At 25.1% G+C, this 25870-nt stretch overlaps 1 protein-coding gene and 1 long non-coding RNA gene across 2 annotated transcripts; one reads left to right on the top strand and one right to left on the bottom strand.

Annotated features, from left to right (window-relative positions):
* Positions 1-559: 559 nt before the first annotated feature.
* On the bottom strand, positions 560-14583 carry LOC107063694 (acetylcholinesterase). Its single transcript, XM_015315674.2, has 4 exons — positions 13921-14583; positions 10896-11169; positions 2784-2896; positions 560-2214 (listed from the first exon to the last, which is right to left on the bottom strand). The coding sequence occupies exons 1-4, from the start codon at positions 14092-14094 to the stop codon at positions 889-891; spliced, it is 1887 nt and encodes a 628-aa protein (XP_015171160.1). The 5' UTR covers positions 14095-14583; the 3' UTR covers positions 560-888.
* LOC149032466 (uncharacterized) lies at positions 11003-25810 on the top strand. Its single transcript, XR_016176727.1, has 2 exons — positions 11003-11123; positions 25360-25810. It is a non-coding gene; the product is annotated as an uncharacterized LOC149032466 (long non-coding RNA).
* The last annotated feature ends 60 nt before the right edge of the window (positions 25811-25870 follow it).

A 25870-nucleotide genomic window follows, 5' to 3' on the forward strand; every position in this document is an offset into this window, starting at 1 on the left:
TCTTCAGGAGATGATTACAACAGTTACACTGGAAAGAATTCTATTTGATTTAACTAGAAATGAACTAAAGGAAAATTATAGGGGTATATATATTTTTTTATATGCATTCAATTTTTGTTATACAGTGTATAACTACTCGCGTATTAATTTTTTTTCTTTTTATTTTTTATTTTTTTATAGATATATATACCTTTATTCTTTTTTCTTTTCTCTCTTATTCTAATGACGTTTGTCAACGTGCACTTAATATAATTATTATTAACATTTCTTAAAATAAATTTTGTTTCTCGGTAAAACCGCTTTACAACGTTTGGTACAATTCCGCTAATTCGGAAGGCACTTCTTCTGTTGTTTAGGTAAGCAATTTGAATGGACAGTCGGACATTTTCTTTCTTCCTCTTTAGCTAGCATTCATTCATACGTACATACACGCATACATTTATTATATATATATGTGCGCGCGTAAATGGTTTAATTTTTAAGATACAATTACTACATAACTATTAGTACGTAATATGGACGTAATTAAAAATCAAATTGTTTTAAGCAAACGATATCTATTAGTACGTAATATGGACGTAATTAAAAATCAAATTGTTTTAAGCAAACGATATCGATTATCCTATTGAATTATTAAGAAAAATCATAAAACTGTTAATCCGTTCATAATAGAGAACAACAAACGATATTTCTATGCAGCGTGCCAAAAATATCACAGTGTATCGAAAAACGATGTCGCTATTATTAAATTTCTTTCTTTTTTTTCAGGTAAGTCTTACACAATAACGGGAGAATAGAAATTTCGAAGGTTCTCATACCGTTTCGATAAAAATTTTGAAGAAATCTAACAGATGTGTATTCTTCGTTTAACAAGGAACAAAAGAGCAATTACGTATACAAAGTTATTACTACAATTAGGATTAATAATTGTATGGAGAAAAACTCGGCATGATATTTCCATCTCGTAGCGGAGCTCGTGACGTTGCAACAATTATTGCTAGCTTCTTCGACAACTTTCGGATAGTATTCGTTCCAAAATGCGAATGCTTTATAATCGATAACATTTGGCTCGTTCATGTCGATATTTCTATCAATAATTAATATCCCAGGATCGTTGATCGTGTATGGATTCCATTTGACATTGTGCAACGACGGATTAGATGTTTTAGCGAAATTAGCTAACATCATCATCATCACCTCGGACATTTTTTTATCAGCTGGGTTCCATTGGACCGTAGTTGTTAAGGGTATACCCCAAACGAAGGGTAGCTCGAACATGTGAGGTACGCCAGCCCATTCGGGTACGTCGCGTACCATAAAATCAGTTTTAGGACGATAATCGAATCTGTAAACGTAAGACCTTTCCTGTTTGGATAATTCCCCGGCTAATAGGGTCAAACCCGAGGCAAAATTTTTGTCTCTTTGTAACTCGAGATACTTGTCCCTTAATAAAGCTTGATCGTCGTTAGGTGGATGAGGTTTATAATAGAATAAAATTGCATCTGATAACATTTCCGGTTTCATTTCGCACGTACTGTTCTCTTCTGGACTAGCAATGGCCGCTGTTGATTCCTCGATAATCATAGTCTCGAATTTTTTTTCTGACAATAAACCGTCATCACTCGACTCACCTGTCGTAATCGATTCAATATAAGCCAATGCTTGTTCGTTCTTCGTGTAACCAACGATCAATGGTACCGCATTGAAGTTACCACCAGTTAGTATATATTTTGGGTGTTCAGGTAAAAATGGTTCGCTACTGTTATTGATTTCAGCGTCAACGATCGGACCCCATGTTTCGATATCCGACGCTTGTTCCACCAAAATTGACACGTCTACTCGACGTAAACATTCCATTAATTTAGTTGTCGGATGACGATAACAACCAAATTTCTCAGCTATTATGTCGACTATAGGTAGCTCAGTTTGTGCTGAACCTACCGATCCAATGGCATCCCCACTCATTGCTATAGCTTTAGAAAATTTTCCTCTGCTAAGTGGACTCATCATGTGTAAGCCTACGCATATGGCACCTGAACTGTGACCGTATATTGTCACGTCCGTTGGCGAACCTTCGAATCGTTCGATATTTCCCTTTATCCAATCCAATGCCGCTATTTGATCGAACATACCATAATTGCCTGGTGCTTCCCCGTCCGTCGTTGTGAAGAATCCGAGAATGTTCAAACGATACGCCACTGTTACCACCACTACCTGCGGGTACCGTAAATTAGGTATGTTTTATTTTACTATTTCATTTCTTTTTTTTTTATAGATATCGAATAGTCTAATAATATCTGGACTGCATCGAACATTTTATTATTGTTTTTTTTTTTAATAAAATACGATCGATTGTTGAAAATAAAAAAAATTAACAGAATGAATAATTGCCTTCAATTTAATTATTTTTATCAAATCAAAAGTCTGTCATATATATGTATATTTTATTTGTTAATTATTGTATTATATAATTATGTTACATAAATAAAAAAATAGATTATTCATTCTACGTGTGGAAGAATCAAGTTTTAATCATTTGATTATCTTCATTTGCACGAAGAGTTTTGACGATCGATCGTGTTGATAAGTCGAGTAGTAGAATTTCGTGTTAACTTATGACAGAGGTTTAAAATCTACCTACTGTTTTATTTGAAACTATGTTTATTTTTTGTTTTTATTTTTAAAGGAACTTCGTACTTGAAAGAAAAAAAGATTAAAATTTATCGGTAAATAAAATAATTCAAAAATGAATAATAAAATATTGTAATAAGAATTATTCTGACCTTTTGTTTCGTGACGAAAATTGAAGCGTCCCAAATTTTTGGAGTTCCTGTATTAAAGTCACCACTGTGAAACCAAACCATTACTGGCCATCCTTCGGTTGGACGTGGTTTGGCTGCATAAATTTCATAATTATTACAACGAGACAAAAAGAAATAGAGAGAGAGAGAGAGAGAGAGAGAGAGAGAGAGAGAGAGAGAGAGAGAGAGAAAGAAACAGAGACAGGAAAAAAATAACATCGTGATTTATTTCGTCCTTCTCTTATCTACGTTAATTTATTTTCTCCTACAGTTGAATGTACACGAAAATGATAAATTACACTTATCCATAAAATCATATCAAAGTTGACCAACATTTATTATTATGATTATTATTATTTTAATTAATAATTTAAATAATAAGTAAAATTAATGTTTTTAATAATTATTAATTTTTATTTTAATATCCATTTTATTTTATTTTATTTTATTTTATTACATTTTATAGTATTTTATTTATTTTTTCTTTTTATTATAGGTAGATGAGTTTTTTTTTGTAATTAGATACGATCGTTCGTAGAAAAATATAAATAATTTGGTAGATGTATATTATTTTTATCGAATCAGAAACTGTTCACTTTTTTTGGTATTCTGTTTTTTTTTTTCAAATTATTAGATCATTGTCGTATAATAAATTCTAACAATTATTAAATATTTGGTTGATCGTCATATATGAAATCCTTGGAAATGACTTTTACTCACGGGACGAAGATTATTAAAAATGAGCAAAATATAATACATAAAAAGATTAAATAAGAATGATAAATTGACTCTTTCAAATTGAATGTTATTAGTATTATTATTATTGTTCAGATAATTCGCGATCATCCTGGAAAAATGTTGTATGAACTTTTTTAAAATTACCTTGAAACATGTGAATGAGAATTATTAAAAAGATGAAACATGTTTTATAAAGATTAAACACACACAAACACACAAACCACGATAAAACAGTCCTTTCGTAAAATTAGTTAATCATTTTCAAGCTAATGTTATTATTATTTTTTTTAGATATTATTTACTCTAAAAGTGTGTCACGATTGTACGGAAAAATGATCTACAAACTTTGTTGTTTGATATTACTTCGAATCACGTAACAATTATTAAAAAAGAAACTTCTTTCTAATTTCAGTTTGTTCTTACGTTTATTTTCGTAATCATTTGGAATTAAAAAGAAAAAATTACTAATCTTCGTGGATATTACACTGGGACACGCTAAGGAGGATTATTAAGATATAAAAAAAAGTAAGGAAAAAAAAATGAAAAAAAAGAAAAATAATACAAAATAATACAAAATGATATGTGAATATGAAAATGTGAATGACGATGAAAATGAAAGTAACAGTGGCAGGCTAAGTTTTTTTCCCCCAGAAAAACCTTTTAAACAAACAATGTATTTCGTTTTATCGTGGAAATTTATTGGCCATATATATTTATAAGAAAGTAAATATGTCGGAATTATTTAACTGTGGAATTTAGTTTGAAAAATTTTTCACGGGATTAGATTAATATCAAGACACAGAATTAATTGTTGCACCTAATATCAAATAGAATAATTAAATTATTTTTTGTTCTGTTCTTTCAACATAAAATACGTAGTAGTTTGATTAACTTTTTATTCAATTAATGACAATTTTAATATTTATTAAAATTTGGAATTTCTTTTTGTTTTTTTATATAGTAAATACTAATTGTTTTATTTCAAACTACGAATACGTATCAGTAAACAACATGTTTAATATTTTTTTATTAAAATTTAGAGTATTTTCTTTGATATAGTAAATATTAATTTTTAATTTTATACGACGAATATGTATTAGCAAATAACATTTTTAATATTTCTTATTAAAATTTGGAATTAATTTTTTTATATAGTAAATATTAATTTTTATTTTACACGACGAATATACGTATTAGCAAATAACATTTTAAATATTTTTTATTAAAATCTGGAATTTATTTTTTTTTTCCATATAGTAAATATTTATTTTTTATTTTATACGACGAATAAGTTCTAGAAAATAACGTTTTTAATATTTTTAATTAAAATCTAGAATTTTCGTGTGCTCAATAAATATTAATTTTTTAATATTCACATAAGGAGTATAATGTACATCAACGGTATTTAAATTAAGTATCGGATTGTATAAGTGTATAATATGTTGGTTAATAACGCAATTTTATTGGTTAAAGGAAAATGAACTCTCTCTCTCTCTTTCTTTCTAATGATAATTGGCGTCGCAATGGCGCGTGCTTGTTGATGATAAGAACACACGTTGTTCCATTTTCATTCTGCGCATGGACCCTGTTTGAATATCGTACAATCTAATGAGTCCTCCTCGTGCAACGTCCTGAATTTCTTTTGACCTAACCTTGACACTATCCGGAAGTTTGCGTCACGAATTTCTTTTTAAATACCCCCATTACAACCACCCTCCTGTACTATCATCATTCCTGCTAACACCTTCTGTTCTTCTGTTCGAAACCAATCGATCATAATTTCTTTCTTTTTATTTTTTTGTCTGGTTGCATAGTAATCGTCGTTAAGTTTAATAGAACGATCCTAATCTCGACCGATTTGTTTATTTTTGAGTCGACTGATTAAATGTGATTCGTGGGGTTCGATTATATTCGAATAATAAAATGATCTAACCGAATTTTTTACCTACACCTTTTCCACCCCCTCTCCACTCTTACGTGTTAATGTATATTTAACTTTTGAGAATTGTAAATATTATAAGAAAATAATGGTAATAATAATAATAATAATAATAATAATAATAATAGTATTATTGATAATAATTGTATTATTAATTATTAATATTAATTATAATTATAGTCATTATATAGTTGTAAAAGAAATTTTGTAGTATTATGGATATTGATAATACTTATACAAAATGGTCCACATAAAGTGTTTCAAAACAAAAGCGTTTTTGCCAAAATCGTTATATATAGATTAATAAAATAAATTACAAAAAAAAAAAAGAAAAATAAATAATTCATATTTATATTATACAAATAATTGATAATTAATATATATATAGAAATAAGGGTTGTCGTTATTATCGAAGAATGTTCATAAGTGCATAATGCAGTACACATTTTGATTATATTTAAAAAATATATAAAAATTTTCAATATTTCTCTTTATAGAACAATATTTTATGTAAACATTGATGAGAACATTTTCAACCTCTAAAAAAAAAAAAAGAAGAATAAAACAATTTCTCATAGTTGACATAAAATATTGTTTCGTTGACCGCATAGAATATAATCGATAAAAAAATAATAAATTGAATTTTTTAAAAGTGTCACAAATCTCTGTACTATTTAATTATAAAAAATAAAAAAAAATAAAACAATAAAAATATTAAAAGAAAAATATTAAACTGAAAGATTAGAAATTCTAAGTAAGACTATTAGTCAAATTCATTTTATTTCGGTGGGTTTCATTGATCAAATAAAATAAAAAAAAAAAAAAAAATTAGAAAAAAAAATAAATAATACGACAACTCTCTAATATAAATAAAAAAACGTGTATAAATGATGACTATTACTGAACAAATATGAACGTTTTATATTAATTAACCCATTCGAAATCACTTGCACAACGTGTGTGCCAAAATACTTTTCTATTATTAGTTATTTTGAGTAAAGTATTAGTCGAAATGAGACTTTTTTTTTTGTATAAATAATATCTTTAAAGTATAGAAAAACAAAATTTAACATTGTAAAATTGGCAATATAAAAAAAAAAGAAATAATTATAATAATTCTTAAGAACCGTGTTCGAAAAAAGTTATGGTCTCATATGGGGTAACCCTTTGAATGTTGAATACTTTTACCTAAAATGTTTCTGTAGGACCAGAATAATTTATTATTAATCAGATTCTAATAATAAGTTATATTTAATAATTGATGTTTTGTTTTTGAATATAATTAAATTGATTAATATAAATATTAAATTATTTTACTATAATATTAACAAACACGTATATGCTTCGAAAAATTAGGTTAGTAATTTTTACTAAACGCATATATGCGTCCATAGCACTCAAAGGGTTAAAGTATAGAAAAACAAAATCTGGCATTGTAAAATCGGCAATATAACAAAAAAAAAGAAAGAAATGGCTCTTAAGAACCGTGTTCGAAAAAAATCGTGGTCTCGAATGGGTTAAAGAATATCGGAGTTGATAAAAAAGAAAAAGAAAAAAGAAAAAATGAAAAAAAATGAACCCTTTTAGATTTGATCGAACTTGAACTTGATTTAACTTTTGAATATTAAAAAAGAAAAAAACGAATAAAACATACACGTAATGAAAAAAAAATCCTTTTAGATTTGATCGAACTTGAACTTGATTTAACTTTTGAATATTACAGAAAGAATAAAACACACAGGAATAAAAAGAAGTAGAAGAAAGAAAGAAAGAAAAAGAAAATAAGAAAGAAAGAAAGAAAGAAAAAAAGAATTAGGAAAATTTCTTATGGGGTGGTAAGAGGGAAAAGCTTGGTGGTGGTTTAGGCAAAATACATTTTGACGTGACGTTATCGTAAGGAAGCAACAGAGAAAGAGAGAAAGAGAGAAAGAGAGAGAGAGAGAGAGAGAGAGAGAGAGAGAGAGAGGCATGTAAGAAGAAGAAGAAGAAAAAGAAGAAGAAGAAGAAGAAGAAGAAGAAGAAGAAGGGCTTGAAGAAAATAAGGGAAAGGGAGAAGAGACTTTCGTGACTCGCCCCTTTCGTATCGTATGTCGACATCTCTAGCGACCCTTAAAGGAGATCGCGTGTTGCTGGTTTATACTCGTATGTATCGATCGACATTCATCGTCTAAAGAAAGAGAAACATTGAAGAAATACACACACATACACACACATATACATATACACATAAACAAAGAAAGAGAGAGAGAGAGAGAGAAAAGCTCGTATCTAACCGTGATTTTCCTACAACTTTCATATCCATTTGTCGCGTTGTTCACCATCAAACGATCGAAACAGATCATATGTTAGTTAGCTTAGTATCTTACAAAAAATCTCCCCGATTTAATCGAATTTTTCTTTATCTATTATTTATCATTTTGCTTTTTTGTATTCATGACCCAAATATCATAATAGTGGGGAAGCTTATTGTAAAATGAAATACATTAGAATAATTGAATTTTATTCTCGTTTGTTTTATAATAGAAATCAATATTTTCTAACGTTGAATGAATTATAATATAATTTGTTTTATTTTTTTTTTTTTGGGTAATATTTTATATTTAGTAATAATTATGACAGTGACTTAATACACCCTAGTAGCACAAAATATTGAAAAATATTGAATACATATGTATTTAATATTAAAAAAACATTAAATCTCTTTTTAATATTAAATATATATGTATTCAATATTTTTCAATATTTTGTGCTACTAGGGTTAATAATATTGAAGAAATATTAGTCCTATGATTTATTTTACTCTATAAATTAATTTGTAGTAACATCGAACATAATATAAAATAATGTTTTTTTATTTTGTTGTTGTTGTTGTTGCAATAATTTAACTATAAGCCATACTAACTATAATTCCTAATTAATTATTAATTAATTTATGTTTAATTAATATTAATCTTGAAATTTAATTCTCGTTAATATTAACATGACCTTTTAACATTTCTAAGTTACTTTTATTTTTTTATTCCTTCAAAAATTATAATATTTTAATTAAAAATAGGAATTAATTTGTATGAAGAAAAAAAACGTGGGAAAGAAAAAGAGAGAATTGTTGAGTACATTTAAATATTACTGTTATATATATATTATATATATATAACATATATTATGTTCTACGGAATATAATAATGATAATACATAATAATAATAATATTAATTATATAGATTCGATTAAAAAAAAAAAAGAACGAGAAAGAAGAAGTTAGAAAAGATTACTTCTATTACTCTTTGATTATTTTCTTTTTTTTTCTACGTCGTCTCGTCTATATATATATATTGTCTAATAAATTGGCCTTGGCATTGAAGAATAAAGGTTAAATATTCTTGTCTGTTTGCTGAGTCGTCTTTTAAGTAATCTTATTCGTTTAATACAATATACATAGATACCGCATTGAAAATATAGAAGGAAATGTAATGATGACTCACGAATGAATCGTTTTATCCATGATCGACTAAACTATTACTATCATCCGATATTGTTCTTATATATATATATATATATAGTATGTATGAGAGTGAGAGAGAGAGAGAGAGAAAAAGAGAAAGAAATATTTGTAGATATAGCGGATAAATGAAACTGATGTGAGTTTTTAAATATACTCCTGACGTCAGATTTATGCTCGACAAAGATTTTTAATTATGTTCTTCTGCTCACGAAATTTCATTCTTCGATTTTTTATTTTTATTTTATTTATTTTTTGTTTCGAATAATTAATTAGTATATTTTTTATTTTATTTGTATTTTTTTTTCTTAATGAAATTCTGATTAGTTTGTTTAATGTAAAAATAAGTCATTGATATTTCGAATTTTATTTTTATTTTTTTATTTATATATATATGTATGTATGTATTAAATAGAATTATTAGATTTAAATCTTGTTAAATATAATATTTAATATTTTATTTCTTTTTGTTAATTTTTAGTAGGCGTGTTATATATATCAACATTTAATAAGTATTTTAAACAAATTTTGTTTATGCATTAGAATTATTAAATACGAAATTTCATTCTTCGAATTTTTATTTTTATTTTTTATTTTTTGTTTCGAATACATTAGTTCGTTCGAATTAAATAGTATATTTTTTATTTTATCTGTATTTCTTTTTTAAACGGAATTTTGATTATTTTGTTTAATGTAAAAATAAGTCATTGATATTTCGAATTTTATTTTTATTTTTTTATTTATATATATATATATATATGTATGTATTAAATAGAATTATTAGATTTAAATCTTGTTAAATATAATATTTAATATTTTATTTCTTTTTGTTAATTTTTAGTATTAATAAGTATTTTAAACAAATTTTGTTCATTCATTAAAATTATTAAATATTAATCGACTTTTTGGAATTTTACTTTTTAATTATTACGTATTTAGAAATAAACAAACGTAATAATCTTTTTTTTTTTTTACTAATTAATTTACATTTCAATGTTCAAATTTTTTTAAATTGCTAATCGTAGAACATTTAATTAGAATTTTTTTTTGAAAAATATTTTTTTCATTGCATAATACGTTGCAATGAAATTTTTCTTTATTCAAGAACTAACTTTAATCGAGAATAACCACTAGATTTTTACGGATGTTATGTTTATTATTTTTTAATGACTTACAAACATTGTTTGAATGAGTAGATTATTATTACCGTATATTTCATTACATAACAAAAAAGCAACATGTTTTTAAAAAATAATATTTCAATTACATATATATAGTAACACAATTTTTAATAAGTCAAATTGGCTCACAGTACGTAAATCTAGTGTTAAATAAATTTTCTTATCCCGATATTATACAATTTTAGTAATCCTAGTAAAATTGTAGTAATTTTATAGTATCTAAAATGCTATAAAATTTTATAGTATTATAAGTTTTATTAAATTTTTTTTAAATAATATAAATATAATTTTTTTTATTAAATATTTAATTTAATATATTTTTAATTATTATTAATTAAATATTTTAATAAATTAAAATAATATATTAATATATTTTTATATTAAATATTTATTAAAAATATTAATATTATATATTAATATTGATATTAATTTATAATTAATATTAATATATTTAATAAATTATTAAATATTTTCATTTAATATATTATTAAATATATATTAATATATAATAATTTTATTTAATTATATTATTAATATTTTATTTAAACATTTTTTTATACTAATACATTATAAATATTTAACAATAATTTTATACTAATAAAAATTTATTGTATTTTTGATACTATACAATTTAGTAAAAGTAACACTCTCTATATCGTTTATTAATTTTATCGTATTTTTTGTTTGTACATTTGTTTATTGTTAAAGATAATTATAATTTGAAATGAATTGAACTTACCATCGGGTACAAAAATGTTTAGAAACAAACAATCCTCGCTCATACCAGGATCAGGTTGGTCAGGTGGTAATAATCGTGCGTAAAGCTTCTCATGCAGTTTCAAACGATTTGATACCTGCTGACACGATGGACCATATTCACTAGCGTTTCGTATTCCGTCCCATGATGGAAGAGGATCCGTTACCGGTATGGAAAAACGTAATTGTCCTGTCGGAGGTTGAGCATAAGGTATGCCAAGATATTGTATCACCTTTTGACCTCTACCTATAGTCACCTGAATGAATTAAGGTCAATACCATATATCGTTTAGTTAAATAACATTCTTCTTTTCTTTTTTTCATTTATTTCTTCGATTATGATATAAAAATATAAATATAATATATGTTTTATTATTAACTATGGACTCTTCCCATAAAAATATATGGTAAATAAATAATATAATAAAATATATATAAAATGCATAATAATAAATTTATATATAATTTATTATAAATTTTTAATATATTATTTTATTATTAATTTCATATAATTAATATATAATTAATATATATTTACATTATTTTTTAATAATATATTTATTATATTATATTATAATTAATACAAATTAATTATAATATATTAATGTATTATATATAATATGTTATAATTAATATTAATATAATTAATATATTATTTTATTATATTTTCATATAATAATATATATAATTTATATATAATATAATTAAAATTATATATAAAATATATAATAAATTATAAGTTCGAATACTTGCAAAAAATGTGATAAATATTTGTATATGAAACAAACCTTCTAAATCCGTAAAAAGAATGAATAATAAATGAAATCATATTAATGTAGAAATTAGGCCAAAAGATGATTAAAACATTTTTTTAGTTACTACTGGGAAGAAAATAATCACGACGTTAAAATCTTGATGCTAGTTTTCGATTATGCTACTTTTACTCACGATTCAAGTTCAATTTTTTTGCTTAGTCAGTAATTTTGTATTTCAATTTCGAATTAATCATCTATAAAAAAATTGTTAATAATTATTTCGCTTATTAAATTTAACTTTTTTTTTTTCTTTTTTCATCAATTACGTTCTTCCCAATATGTATCATCGTTAAAAGTAGGATTTTTCTGATTCATCATCTATCTTCGCGAATCTACACATACACACACACACACACACACACACACACACATGAACACCCACATACACGTAAATAGATTTGAACATTAGTCAAGATTTTGCGTCGAAATTCTAACTATGAAAAGAATTTAAAAATGAAATAGGAGATTGTTATGTTAAATTATAAGAACATTGGAATATTCTTTATAAACGATTATGGGAGGGGGGGGTTACGATCTAAAAAGAATAATTGATTATTTTCGAAAGAAAAAACATTTCTCATTTATTTGTAAAAAAAAAGAAAAGAAGAAGATAACGATGGAAAATAAATGGAAGAGAGGTAAATCCATCTCATCAATTTTCAAATAACATAAAATGTTCGCACGTGTTCCTATTTAAATGTAAATTTTAAACTCATCCTTTATATAAAGAGAGTGAGGATATTTTACCACTGAGCACTTTGGTTAAACTTTCAAACGCGGAAAATGAATTTCAAATTGGAATATACGAATCGGGGTGGTGGTTGATCAGTTTGTAAAACATTCAAAGCTCTGCTTTGTTTTTTTTTTTGTTTCTTTCTTTTTTGAGTTTCTCTTTAAATAATTAATCTAGGATAAGTAAAATTAAAGTTTTATCAATGATGGAAATTTGTGATTAATAATGGAACAATATATTATTTAAATACATTAAAATTATATTTTATTTATATTTCAGTAAAAAAAAAATAAATTGAATCAAATAACCCTAGTAGCACAAAATATTGAAAAATATTGAATACATGTGTAATTAATATTAAATAGTATTAAATAATTAAATATTAAATATTTGATATTATTATATTAACCCTCTTGGTGGGCCAAATTTTTTTTTTCAATCCAAAAAAATTAGGAGAATTAAAAATCAGCAATTATAAACATGTATATGCAAATGAACCAAAATTTTTTTGTTTAAACAATTTTATTGCAGTATATTCAATATGTGACTTTCAGGTAACAACGGCCTATAATATTCGAACTTTTATGTATAAAAACTTAAGCGTGAAATTCTACGAAACAGTTTTCACTTGACGTTACAAATAAATATATATAAATATACTTCATCTTTTCGCACGTCCTTTGATGGAAATATTGTACTTGGTCATCTTTTTATATTCTTTAAAATTGTTTATCTACATTGGTGGAAAAAAAGGTCCTTTTTTTTACGGATTCCTTTGTACTCCTGACGTAGACAGGATGCAATTTTAATTTTAAATGGTAATAAGTTAAATTGATTCCTGGGTCTTACAGAATGCAATGAACAGTTTTGCTTATATAACATAACAAAATATTAAAAAAATGATATTTGAAATACAAAAAAATTAGTTTTTATGGATTTTCAAATTCAGAACTACTATATAAATAATTTTTTATTCGGTAAATACCGACAGAAACAAAAATAATATCAATGAAAAAAGAAGGTTTCACTTGCTTTTACTACAGACAGTTGGTACAACATTTATTTTGTTATTTTATGTTAATTATGCTAGTAACCATCATGTATATGGTATTAGTTGTCTCGGAAAGATTTAAAAATTAAGATGAATATGACATTTCATTAAAAAAATTAAAATTGTTTAGTAAAATGCTGAAAAATGAATATGTTACTTGAAAGTTACACGGGCCCATAGAGGGTTAATATAATAATATTAAATAATTTTAATTATAATAAAATTAAATAATTAATATTTAATTATATATTTAATAATAATTAAATATTAAATACACATGTGCATTCAATATTTTTCAATATTTTGTGCTACCAGGGGTTTTGATAAATCTAACTTTCGAACAATTTTTCATCAACTAATTTAATACAAAACGAAAATATAATGAATAACAATAATAAAGTAGTAATACCTCTTTGCCAGCAACTATTCCTTGATTAGGTATTATGACAGTGGGTTGAACACGACCCAATCCTTGTCGTGCGTAAGTATTTTGACTATGACCGAATGAAATCCTGTCGAGAAGGATACAAATGTAAACGACGCGTTGAATGAAAATTAATAGGATTAAACAAGGACCTCTCATTTTGTTCCTTTCTTTTTAATTTTTTGAACAAATAAAAATAAAGAATTTAATGATCAACCATTCCCCCCGTTTTTTCTTTAAAATAAGGTTTATTATTATTATGTTATTATTTCGTGTGTAGAGGTTTTTTTTTTCCTTAGTTACTGCGAAGAGCTACACTGCAGAATGATAAAGTTCGCGTGACTCCCGTCCACCTTCCACAACTTGCTCCACGTTCCGCTCATAAACGACGCGGTACGGAACCAGAGACTTGCGCTCTTTGACCTCTCTTTCCTAACTTTCCTTGCTAACCCTCTATTGTTCAACCCCTTTTTATCCTTTACTTACCCCCTCTCTTAGGTTAACTCTCAACTTTATTAACCTTTTTCGTCGAATCCGGATTTACGTCAACGTTATACTACGTTTCGGGTTTTCCGTTTCAGGACACTTGATCATCATTGATAAGAACAACCCCCCTTTTATTATAGTGTTTTTATTTTTTTTGATGGTTTTAGGACTAACTGATTAATTTTTATTCAATGATAATTATAATTGGTTATAAATAATTATTAATATTATATTATATTAATTTATATATAGTATATAATATTATATTATATTTTTTATTATATATTATATTATATTAAATACTATATATTTTATATTATATTTTATAATATTAATTATATATATATTATATTATTAATGTAATTATGATATATATTATTATAATTATTGTTAATATATTGTAATACTAATATTAATATACAATATATAATAGTAATATATATAATAATATTTTAGTATTAATAATAATAATTATATCTATTATACTAATATATATTATATAATTATATTAATATTATATTACTATATTATTTATATATTATATAATTATATAAATAATATATAAATTAATATAGAATAATATTATATTAATATAATTATAATATAATATTTTATAATTTATTGTAATTACATTAATATAATATTATATTATTAATTTATATATTATATATTTATATAGTATATTATTATACAGATAATTATTTAAATTTTAGAAGATAACTATAAGATAATTATAAATAAACTTGGTTCGATAAAGTTGGCTAGAAATTGTTATTGATGAGATTTTTTTTTACAAATATTAACAACAACACAACAACAAAATAAAATGAATAATCATATTACTAGTTTAAACGTAACTTGTAGGGTTCTTGTATTATTTTATTTTATTTTATTATGGTATATTTAACATTAAAACATTCTCAGAATGACAATTGTAATATACATTTGACAGTAATTTAATATCTCATTTTGTTTGAGATTTTTCTTTATTTAACTTTTTTTTATCAATTTTTTTCTTTTTTTCCTTAACACCTAAAGGTTATGTATAGTGTTATCGCTTTGTTGTAATTTTAATTATCGATCGTATATCGGTAAAATTGAAAACGTTAATATAATATGTCGGTAACGTAGATTTCATTCTGATAAATTTATCGATCGAAGTTACATTTTTATCAGTCGAGCTATAATATCAACAGATTTTTTTGTTACCTACAATAGATATACATTATATGTTATTCGTATTTTATTATTATAATTATGTATTGTAAATTAAAACGACTACTAAATTTTAATTAGACATAGAAGGATACAAAAAAATTAATCCAAAACGAAAATAATATTTGTTTTCTTACTTCTTGATTTGTAAAATTGTGTGTCTCGGGTAATATCAATAATGTTGTTATAGTAAATTACTATTAAACGATTTAAAAAACATTAAATATTAACAAATGAATTTACGCAATTTTGTATACTTTTTGATTGGGACTCTCGTGTAGAAATGATTATGCTATTTGTACAAACTTTGATATTAATGTTCCCATTGTGTACACAGTAGTAATTTCTACTCCCTTCCTCCGTCCCGTTAGTTAAACATATTTATATAATATATCATATGACATATCTAAACGTTTAAATATTCGCAGAGATGAATGAGAGAGTCCCCGATATTGTTAAATTTTCATTATGTGAACTATTCGTATTACATTACGTATATATACGTTTATGTTTATTACAATACGTACTTTTATACACGTTGATTACTCATACACATAATAAATTCACACATTGACACGTACATATATGTATGAATGGTTATACATGTATATTTATAGATATATAGATATGTATATTATATTGAAATTAAAATGTTTATTATATATAATTGCTTATTGATTTAAGTTTCAGGGGTAAGCGTATGCATTTATTTACACATATATGCATCATGTTATATAATGTAATCTAATTCAGAGATAATATATATATATATATTTATATATTCGATATAATATATCGAAATATGATTTATAATTAGAGGATTCGAATTTGATTAAAATATTTGTTATATTTATTATTCTAATTGTATTTATTATTATTATTTTGTAATTATATTAATGGCGCGATAAATCGTGGACGCATGTTTAAAGCGAGTAGAATATATATAAAATAAAAAAAATATATACAAAAATTTATAATATTAATAAATAAAAAATTAATAAATAAATTAATAATATAATAATATTATATATTATAAATATATTAATATAATTATAATATATATATATGTTGCATATTATAAATACTGTGGGTGAGAGAAAATATTAATGTTCTTAACGTTCGTTCCACAAACCATCAAAAAAATTGCAATAAAAAAAGGAAAAAAAGTGAATAGTAAAAATTTGAGGACCAGAAAACAAATGTATGTTCTCTAGAATCTTTTTTTATTTTTTTGTTTTTTCCACTCTCTCTCTCTCTCTCTCTCTCTCTCTCGTGTAAAATAAAAACCTAGTAGAGTATAAAATATGATATGCCATTCTAGAAGAGAATACATATTTATATTTCTTCTTCTTTCTTTTTTCTTCTTTCTTTTTTCTTTTTTCTTTTATCCCCGTACGTTTGTGCTAGTACGCATGTAATTTTTGCTCCTTTTCAACCTTTTTTTCTTGTTTTTCTTTTTTGTTAAATGTCTTATATTTTTTCTTTCCCCACGTTGGTCGAATCAGCTGATAAAAACCAACTACGACGACGACGATGACGACGATTCGTGCCATTAAATTGCAAATTTATCGAACTAAAAATTGAGTTCTGGTATAGAAATATACACAGTGTCCCTTTCTTTTTCTTTTTTTTTGATAGAAAAAAAAAATTGGAATATTTCGCGAGGGATCGATGCGATCGAACGAAACAAAAAATGGCCTAAACTTTTTTTATCGTCTTCTTTTGTTTTGTTTTTGTTTCTTTTTTTCTTTCATTTATTTTACAAATTCGTTCGACACAGAATAACATCGAATAATGGGGGGTGCAAATGTTTTCTAGGGTTTTTTTTTATTCTTTTGTTTTTTTATACTTTTTGACACTGCACTTCGACGAACAGTTTGAACAAAAATTTTGACGTAAAAGTTCCTTTTTTTTGTGATCCAATAATATTCCTGTCACTGGTGTTTTTGTTCTTGTTTTTTTTTTTAATAATAGTCTAGAAATGACATGCCTCAAAAACGGATCGATTTGTTTTTATCGTTTAATTAGAAAATTAAATTAAAAAAAAAAATAATTTAGAAACAATTCGAACGGTCAAAAGTTGTTTCATTTTTTTCTTGTAAATCAAATAAAAAAACGAAATCGTTGATAAAATATGGACGGTTTTTTTGGAAATTGGTGTAAGTCCATTAAAAAAAAAAAAAGAGATATCCCGTAATTTATGCTTAATTTAATGTAAACTTTTTATGAATAACTCGTTAGTATTTACTTTTTTTAACAGTGCCCATGTTTTGTACAATTTAAAATTGTTCGGTAAAAGAAATTGCCTAATCATTGATTATGAAAGTGGTGTAAATCCAATTTCCACAGGCAAAAAGAAAAAGAAGGGAGAAAGAATTTCTTATATAAACTACAGGATTATTATGATTTAATAACACAATGTAAAAAAAACATAATAAATTCATTTTACATGAAATAAAACGAAAAAATTTCGTTTCAACAAAAAATCTTCAAAACGCAATCAAAAAAACAGATAAAGAAAAAACATTACTGGAGAAAAGGTAAATTGGATGCAAATATGTTGGATGAGGTTTCTTATAAGTGAACCATACACTATTTTATATAAAATATCGATGAAGGATAAAGAATTTAAAACTGTAAATTACCTTAAAAACCCGCTAAAATTTGAAAAAATAGCCTTGGCGCTTTTGTACCAAGATGTCAGACTTATTAGTTATGAACAATAGAAAGATATCAAGTAATTATTACCTTATATACCTCCTGTGCACCATGAATATTTCAAAACACTGCCATATGCAGATTATAAGTACATACTACCAATATTTTGAAATTTTAACAATGTAATGAACGTCTAAAATTAAAAATATTACTTCTATTTTATATCTAGTCATTATTTGTAAACAAAATTGGATTAATATTAAGTATATTTTAAATGATATTTGAATTTTCAAAATTGTAATTAAACGATTTTTACAATTGTTTAATTTTGAAAGTGGTGTAAGTCGATTTGCAGCCCGTAAATAGACATTAGTTTAGTCAAATTAGCCTAAAACAAATTTATATAAAAAAAATTATATATTATTAAATCAGTAGAAACATTGCCAAACTTCATATAATTTGTCTAAATTTTTTAATTAGCAGATATGCTAATTATTTAATTTTCTTGAAAAAAGTGAAAGTTGACTTACACCAATTTCAAAATAAACGGTCCATATCATCTTTGCTTGTTTACAATTATTTTTTCGAGATATCTCAAATTATTTTTAATAATTTTGTGTTTTTTTTTGTCAGACAAATCAATGTAAGACATGGTTATCATCAATGTGCAAAAATCTTTTTACATTATAATTATTTTAGCATAAATAAATTTGTTAATAGATTTATAAAAAGAGATAGATGTATAGATTAGATAGGAAAGATAAAGATAAAGAGAAAGAGGAAGAGGAAGGAGAAAGAAGGATGGTAAAAAAAAATACGCGAAAGGGTTTAAAGAAAAAGGTAATATCGTGTGTAAGGGTGAAAAGTTTGGGGCGTGTTGTTCATCCACCAGCGTATAAAATCAAACTCTTTGTTGTGTTGTCTAAAGACCGCTATTTTATCCATGGTGATTTCGACGTTATACTTTTACGGCCATTATCGAGATGAAAGACTTGATGTAACGCAACCAACTATTTTTTAGATTTTGTTTTTCTTTATAAAAAAAAAAAAACAAGGAAAAAAACCCTTTCTCATGGCTCGACGAAACTTAAACGAGCGTATTGTTTGATGTTACCAACGATTAAATCTAACAAGAGTTTAAACGAAAGAACAATAATGATAGAAAAAAAAAATAATAATAATAATATTAATAATAATAATAATAATAATAATAATAATAATAATGTAATAAGGAATGAAAAATAAGAAAAACAAAGAAAAATGCAATTGTAACAATAATAAAAATATTAATAAAAATAAGATAAGAAAAAAAGAAAGACAGTATTCCATTGGTTGGCTTAATTTTTCATTTATTTTAGCAAAAATTGAATCGGAAAAAAAGACATGAATTTTTAACCAGTCGAATGGTTTTTCCTTCCTTTTCTCTCTCATCCTCTTTACTTTGTTTTATATTTTATTTTATTTTTGTTTTATTTATTATTTTTTTCTATAGAGAATATGAAAAAAACAAACATACGCGATCGAGTGATACATCAATTAGAGTACTGAATTAATAAAAAGAAAAACTTTTTCTCTGGGATTAATGTTTGTTTTAGAAAAAGATTTGTTATTAAAACAATGGTTACGTTGTTTTGGTGTTTGATGAATTGTTCAAACGAAAAAAAAAAAAAGAAATAGAATCAAATGAAAAATAATATTCTTCCAAATTCTTCTTTTTTCTATATCTCTCTTCCTCTATCCTGTTTTTTTTTAACATGTTCATGCGATTATTCGTTGGATATCAAACGTGGGTCCATAGTGTACTTCAATTTCCGATGTGCAACCTGGATATATTTTCTTTTGTTATATGTGCATTGCAATAATTGTCAATACCAAATACTACACAATGTATTTCATTTCAATTGAACACACCATTTCAATTGAATTTTTATTTTTTTTTCTTAGTAATAAACTAGTTTCCTAATATACTTGTGTTTCTATTAATAATATAGAAAGTAGTTTATATATTATTATTTCATATTATTATATGGGCCGCCTATTTTGAAAGTGGCCTATCTCTATTTTCCAAAAAAATCGAGTTAATTACCGTAATAGTTACATTTTTACATGATCTTTTCATTCTCAAGCAATTTGTTACAAATATATTTAAAATCATGAAGATTTAGTAACAACAAAATTTGTCGATCAATAGTATGACGAAAAGTTTATTTTGAAAGTGACTTATCTTTATTCGTCATTTATTATTTTCCGGTTGCAGCTGGTTATTGTACAATTTTATGTTATGTGTCAATAAAGCATTTGAGGTTGCTTATATTCCGAATAAATATGATAATACTTTATTGTAAATAAAATGAGATAACGAGATTTTGTAGTAACAAAATTATTAGAAGACGTAATTCTTAAAAGGGTCAAGAATTCTGATGAAGAATCAATAAACTGGTTAAAAATATGTTGAATGCGTTTTGTCAGAAATGAACCGTATCAAATTTTCTATAAGACATCAATGAATGAGAATGAAAATTTAAAAATCCTGAATTTATTACCACGTCGGAGTAGACCAAAAAAGTTCGAAAATATTGTATTAACATTACTATATAAAATATCAGACAAATTACAACAACAAAATTCAAGGACATAATTGACTTATTACAGACAAATTGTTTTGTAGGTTATATTTGTAATTTTGTACGTTATGTAGTTAAAAAATGTTTTGAATCGCATAAATTATGTTTCTAAAGTGTTTTAAAGATATGTAAAATAAATTGAGTATTGTTTTTTTCAATTTGAAGCATCTTAATTTATGTTGAATGGACTTGGGTCCTTCCGAAATTTTATAACGAATCTAATTGTTAATTTTGAAAAATGCCTAACTCCATTTGTGGTAAGAAAACACATATTGTTTACTTAATAATTGCCACTATTTTAATAGAAAATATAAATTTAAAGTCTTTAGAAACATTTAAGCAGTATAACTCGTTAGTATCTTGTACGTATATTTTTCATTGCATTGAAACGCAAATCCTTCAATATTTCGATTCGAACATAAATGGCGATAGGCTATTTTCAAAATAGGCGGCCCATATTATAGAATAATATAAGAATAGTTATATTAGTAATCTACTTATTTTGATTACTTATTATTTTAAGTTATCTTAAAATAATAATATAACATTACATCGTTGATATAATTCGTGATCAATTTTAAATATGTGCAAATAAATTGTTCGAATTATATTCTACAAACGTTTAGATAATAATCTTATCATTAATTAGATAAATGTTTTTACTAATCAAGATTTTCTAGTTAGAGTCTTATTTACATTCAATTATTCAAAGATCATTTTTAATTTTTATTCGTTTCAATGAAAGTATATAACTCATTCGATTATCGGTTATTCGTTATCGATGTAAATTGTGTCTAAGGGTTGTATTTTGTGTTTAGGTTTATTAACAATAATTATATTTTTGTGACAAAGCAAAATTTTAGATAGTAATTAAATATATTTATTATGAATAAAAAAATTTTAATTTGTTTATCTAATTAAAAAAGAAAATGCGTAAAAAATATCATCCAAACGATAATACTTATTATATCATTTTAAATAATTTCAATAATAATATTCATAATCCTAAATAAAAAATAATACGAATAAAAAAATCCTACATATTATATTTGACGAAAAATTATGCAATGATAATTTTAATTTGATTTAAATAATATTAGAACGAAACATCATTCTTAATCACGTATAATATAATATTTTCATGAAATATTTCTTTTTTTTTTTTGTAGAAAATAGAAATTCATATTTCTCGTTAGTAGGTAGATGTAGTTAGAAAATATCGATTAAATTGAATTTGCATCGATTTATTGGAAAACTTTTCGTCACGTTGTTCGATATTTCTCAATTATTCGTCCTATCTTCTCATTCCTAGGATTTAGAACGAACCTAAGACCTACTCCCGATGTTCCTGAATGTTAATTAAATGCAACCGTAACTGTGTGGGAAAACGGGTAAAGGTACTTGAATTATTAAGGCCAGGAAGTTCGAAGCATGCGGATTTCTCTCTCCAACTCTCTCTCTCTCTCTCTTTCTTCTGCAACTTCGAAAAGATGCGTTGAGATTAGTCGTATAAATTTCTAAAGTCTGTTTTCTCTTCCTCTCACTCTCTCTTTCTTTCTCTCTCAGGGCCGCATTTATCATAAGGCGCATTAGTCTCAAACTGGGACCTAAACTCTTCATGGGGTTAAAGTTAGGGGAAGGGAAGGGGAAGGTCATATTTTTGATCCTTAATTCTCACGAACAACTTTTGATATTAAAAAAAAAAAAACAAATAGTATATATTTTATTATTATTCATTCAAATTTGTACTAATCTCTCATAAATAATTTAATATTTATACAAGCAATTTATTAATAATAATATTAATATGTATAATAATTTAATAATAATAATGTAGTATCTGTAATCATATAATTACTAATAAAAAGTTTCTTAAAGAAATCTTATCTTATTGTTATTAATTTTTTTATAATTAATAAAATAATATAGTTATGAAATATAATATTAAATATATTATAATATATTTGTTATATAAATATTTTAATATAATTATAATATATATTTACAATATAAATATTTTAATATAATTAGGATAAATATATATTAAATATTATATTTTATAACTATATTATTTTATTAATTATAATTTTTTTACAATGCAAATGAATGTATTTCTATATTATTAATATTATTATTATTTAAAGTATTTCGAACGAATTTAAACGCAAATTAAAATTACAAAATAAAATATATTTTAGAATTTAATTAGGATTTTTTCGAATATATAAGTACGGCCCTGTTTTTTATTTTCTCTCTCTCTCTCTCTCTCTCTCTTTCTTTCTTTCTTTCTTTTTTTTTCTTTATTCAAACGAGTTTGTTTCCTTAGAGAAAACTGAAGAAGGAATAAATATCTTCTTGATGTATAACTTTAAAAAAAGAAAAGAGAGAGAGAGAGAGAGAGAGAAAAAAATGGAGTTATTTGCAATCATAGTTCGTATTAATCAACGAACGTAAAAACAATTCCATGAAACTCAAGTTAAAATAAGTTTGATATAAAAAACAAACGTTTAAGGTACGGTTAACGAATACGCGATCTTACGATTGACCTCTTTAGTAATTAAAACTTTTTTCTTTTTTTTCTTTTATTTTTCTTTCCAACCTTTCAACCAATTGGTCAGTAGGTCAATGACACGATAACTAACGATAAATCTTGTTTTCTAGTCATTATTTTTAATTTCGGTCTTGTTATATCTGATAAAATAAAAAAAAAAATAAAAAAGAATCATTTATAAAAAAATTTATCACGTAGGTTGATATGTTAAATTTGTATATTAAGTTATATATATGTGCCCATAATTATGAAAGTAGTCCGAGTCAAAATTAATAAAAAATAAGTTTATCAGTTACACTGGATTATTATAAACTAAATAAATTCAATGTAATTTTCACGATATTATCAAAAATACATCAGTAAATAATGTTTGTTATTTCAATATTGTATACAATTCATATAGTGTTCAAGTATAAATCTTTAAATATCTCGAAACAAGAGATATATGACTTAGACCACTTTCATAATTATGGTCACATATGTGCACTCCAAGACACTCTGTTCATTTTATTCCGTTCTTTGTCATTAATCGAAATGTAAACGAAAACACATCCACGCTATTATCATAAATTACTGCGCTCTTACATAACATCAGCGGAAAGGTTTTTACACTTTCAACGAAAATGATTTTACCGAAATGATTATTGAGAATAAAAATGTCAATGATAATGACATTATCAATAATTTGATATATTATGAGGATGAATAAATAAAACTGGATTCTATGATAGTCAATAAAATATATACAGGGATCCAGCTTTCCAACAAATTTGAAAAACATTTTCTTCAAATAGATACCAATACAGAAAAAAAAGTTTGGAGTTCCTAAAAGAGCTGCTTTCATGAATATCTAGCTATCTTTACATTTACAAACAACTGGCCCACCCCGTCCTATCCAACGATTTGGGAAGTGTTAGTCGCAGTTACGATAAATCCATCCTTTAGACCTTGTGAAATCGAAAGACAAGCTGGAATTAGCCGCAAAAGCATTTTACGCATACTGAGAAAGCACAAATACCATTCATATCATGTATCATAGGTTCAAGAACTGACCGCAAATGACAGTTATAAACGCTTAGAATTTTGTAATTGGGCTCTCACTCAAAGAGACAACTTTTTCATTTTCCGGCTAGTTCACCAGATCTAACGTTCCTCGACTTTTCTTATTGGGCTACTAAAAAAATAAAGTTTACGCTGAGCCTCCGACTACAATGGTCGATATGAGGGATCGTATCGTCAATGAATGCAAGAAAATAACATCAGATACATTAAGAAACGTTAATGAGTCATTAATTTCTCGATTCAGGAAGTATTTTGATGCAAATGGTTGCCACATTGAACCACTTTTGTAAATAGACATAAAAATTGAAATATCTCCTAAAGTAATAATTTTTTTATATAAATAGGTTAATACTTTTTTGTAAATAATATGAAAGAGCATCAGATGATGCAATAAAAAATATATGATTCCGTTTAAAAAAACATTAATGACCTTCATATGTCCTTGACACGTCCACCTAAAAAAAAAAGTAACATCAGTATGAACCCCTTTTAAAGCCATTCAACTCCATGTAAAACATTGTCTGCTACGCGTAATAATGATAACGTAAATCTAGATGGTAAAATGTGGTGACCCACCCTGTATAATAATAATATAGAGGATATTTATATTATATATATTATATTAATAGAATAAATTATATACATATATACTATAATAATATAGTACTATATATAATATAATATATATAGTACTTACAATATATATATATTGTAAATTATTATATATATATACTATATAATATAGTATATATATTATAATATATATTATATAATTTATTATATAATATACTAATATAAATTATATTAATAATTTTTTTTTTTCTTGAGGTTTGTTTACCCGGGCGCTCAGTCTCTGGACCATTGTGCCCGGGCCCCTTGCGGGAAAAACCTATGACCGTAGCGGTCCCGCGGGCAGCCCCGACTCCCTTGCAAAGCGCAGCAGTCTGGCCGCCTTTGAGCCCACTAGGTCGAAGTTGTTGGCGGTGGTCCCAAGGACATCATTTCTGACGTCCGCAAGCCCAACGCATTGAGTTATGAGATGGAGGGGGGTATCCTCCCCTTCGCCGCACCTGCCACAGACTTAGTCTTGTGTAAGGCCCAATCGCGTAAGGTGCTTTCTAAGGTGCCAGTGCCCGATGACCAATCCTACAACCAGCCTCAATTGGGAATTATAATAATAATAATATTATATTAATATAAATATTATATAACAAATTATATATATTTTTACGATTTTATTATTATAAGTTAATAAAAATTATCTTATTAGTATAAACAATTTTGTTATTACGCGTCGTGTAGACCACGTCATTTTCATATTTGTGATAACGCTTATCGA

Source organism: Polistes dominula, unplaced genomic scaffold (assembly GCF_049000335.1).
Source record: "Polistes dominula isolate Pdom_NZ unplaced genomic scaffold, Pdom_raw_medaka contig_22, whole genome shotgun sequence".
NCBI lineage: Eukaryota > Metazoa > Arthropoda > Insecta > Hymenoptera > Vespidae > Polistes > Polistes dominula.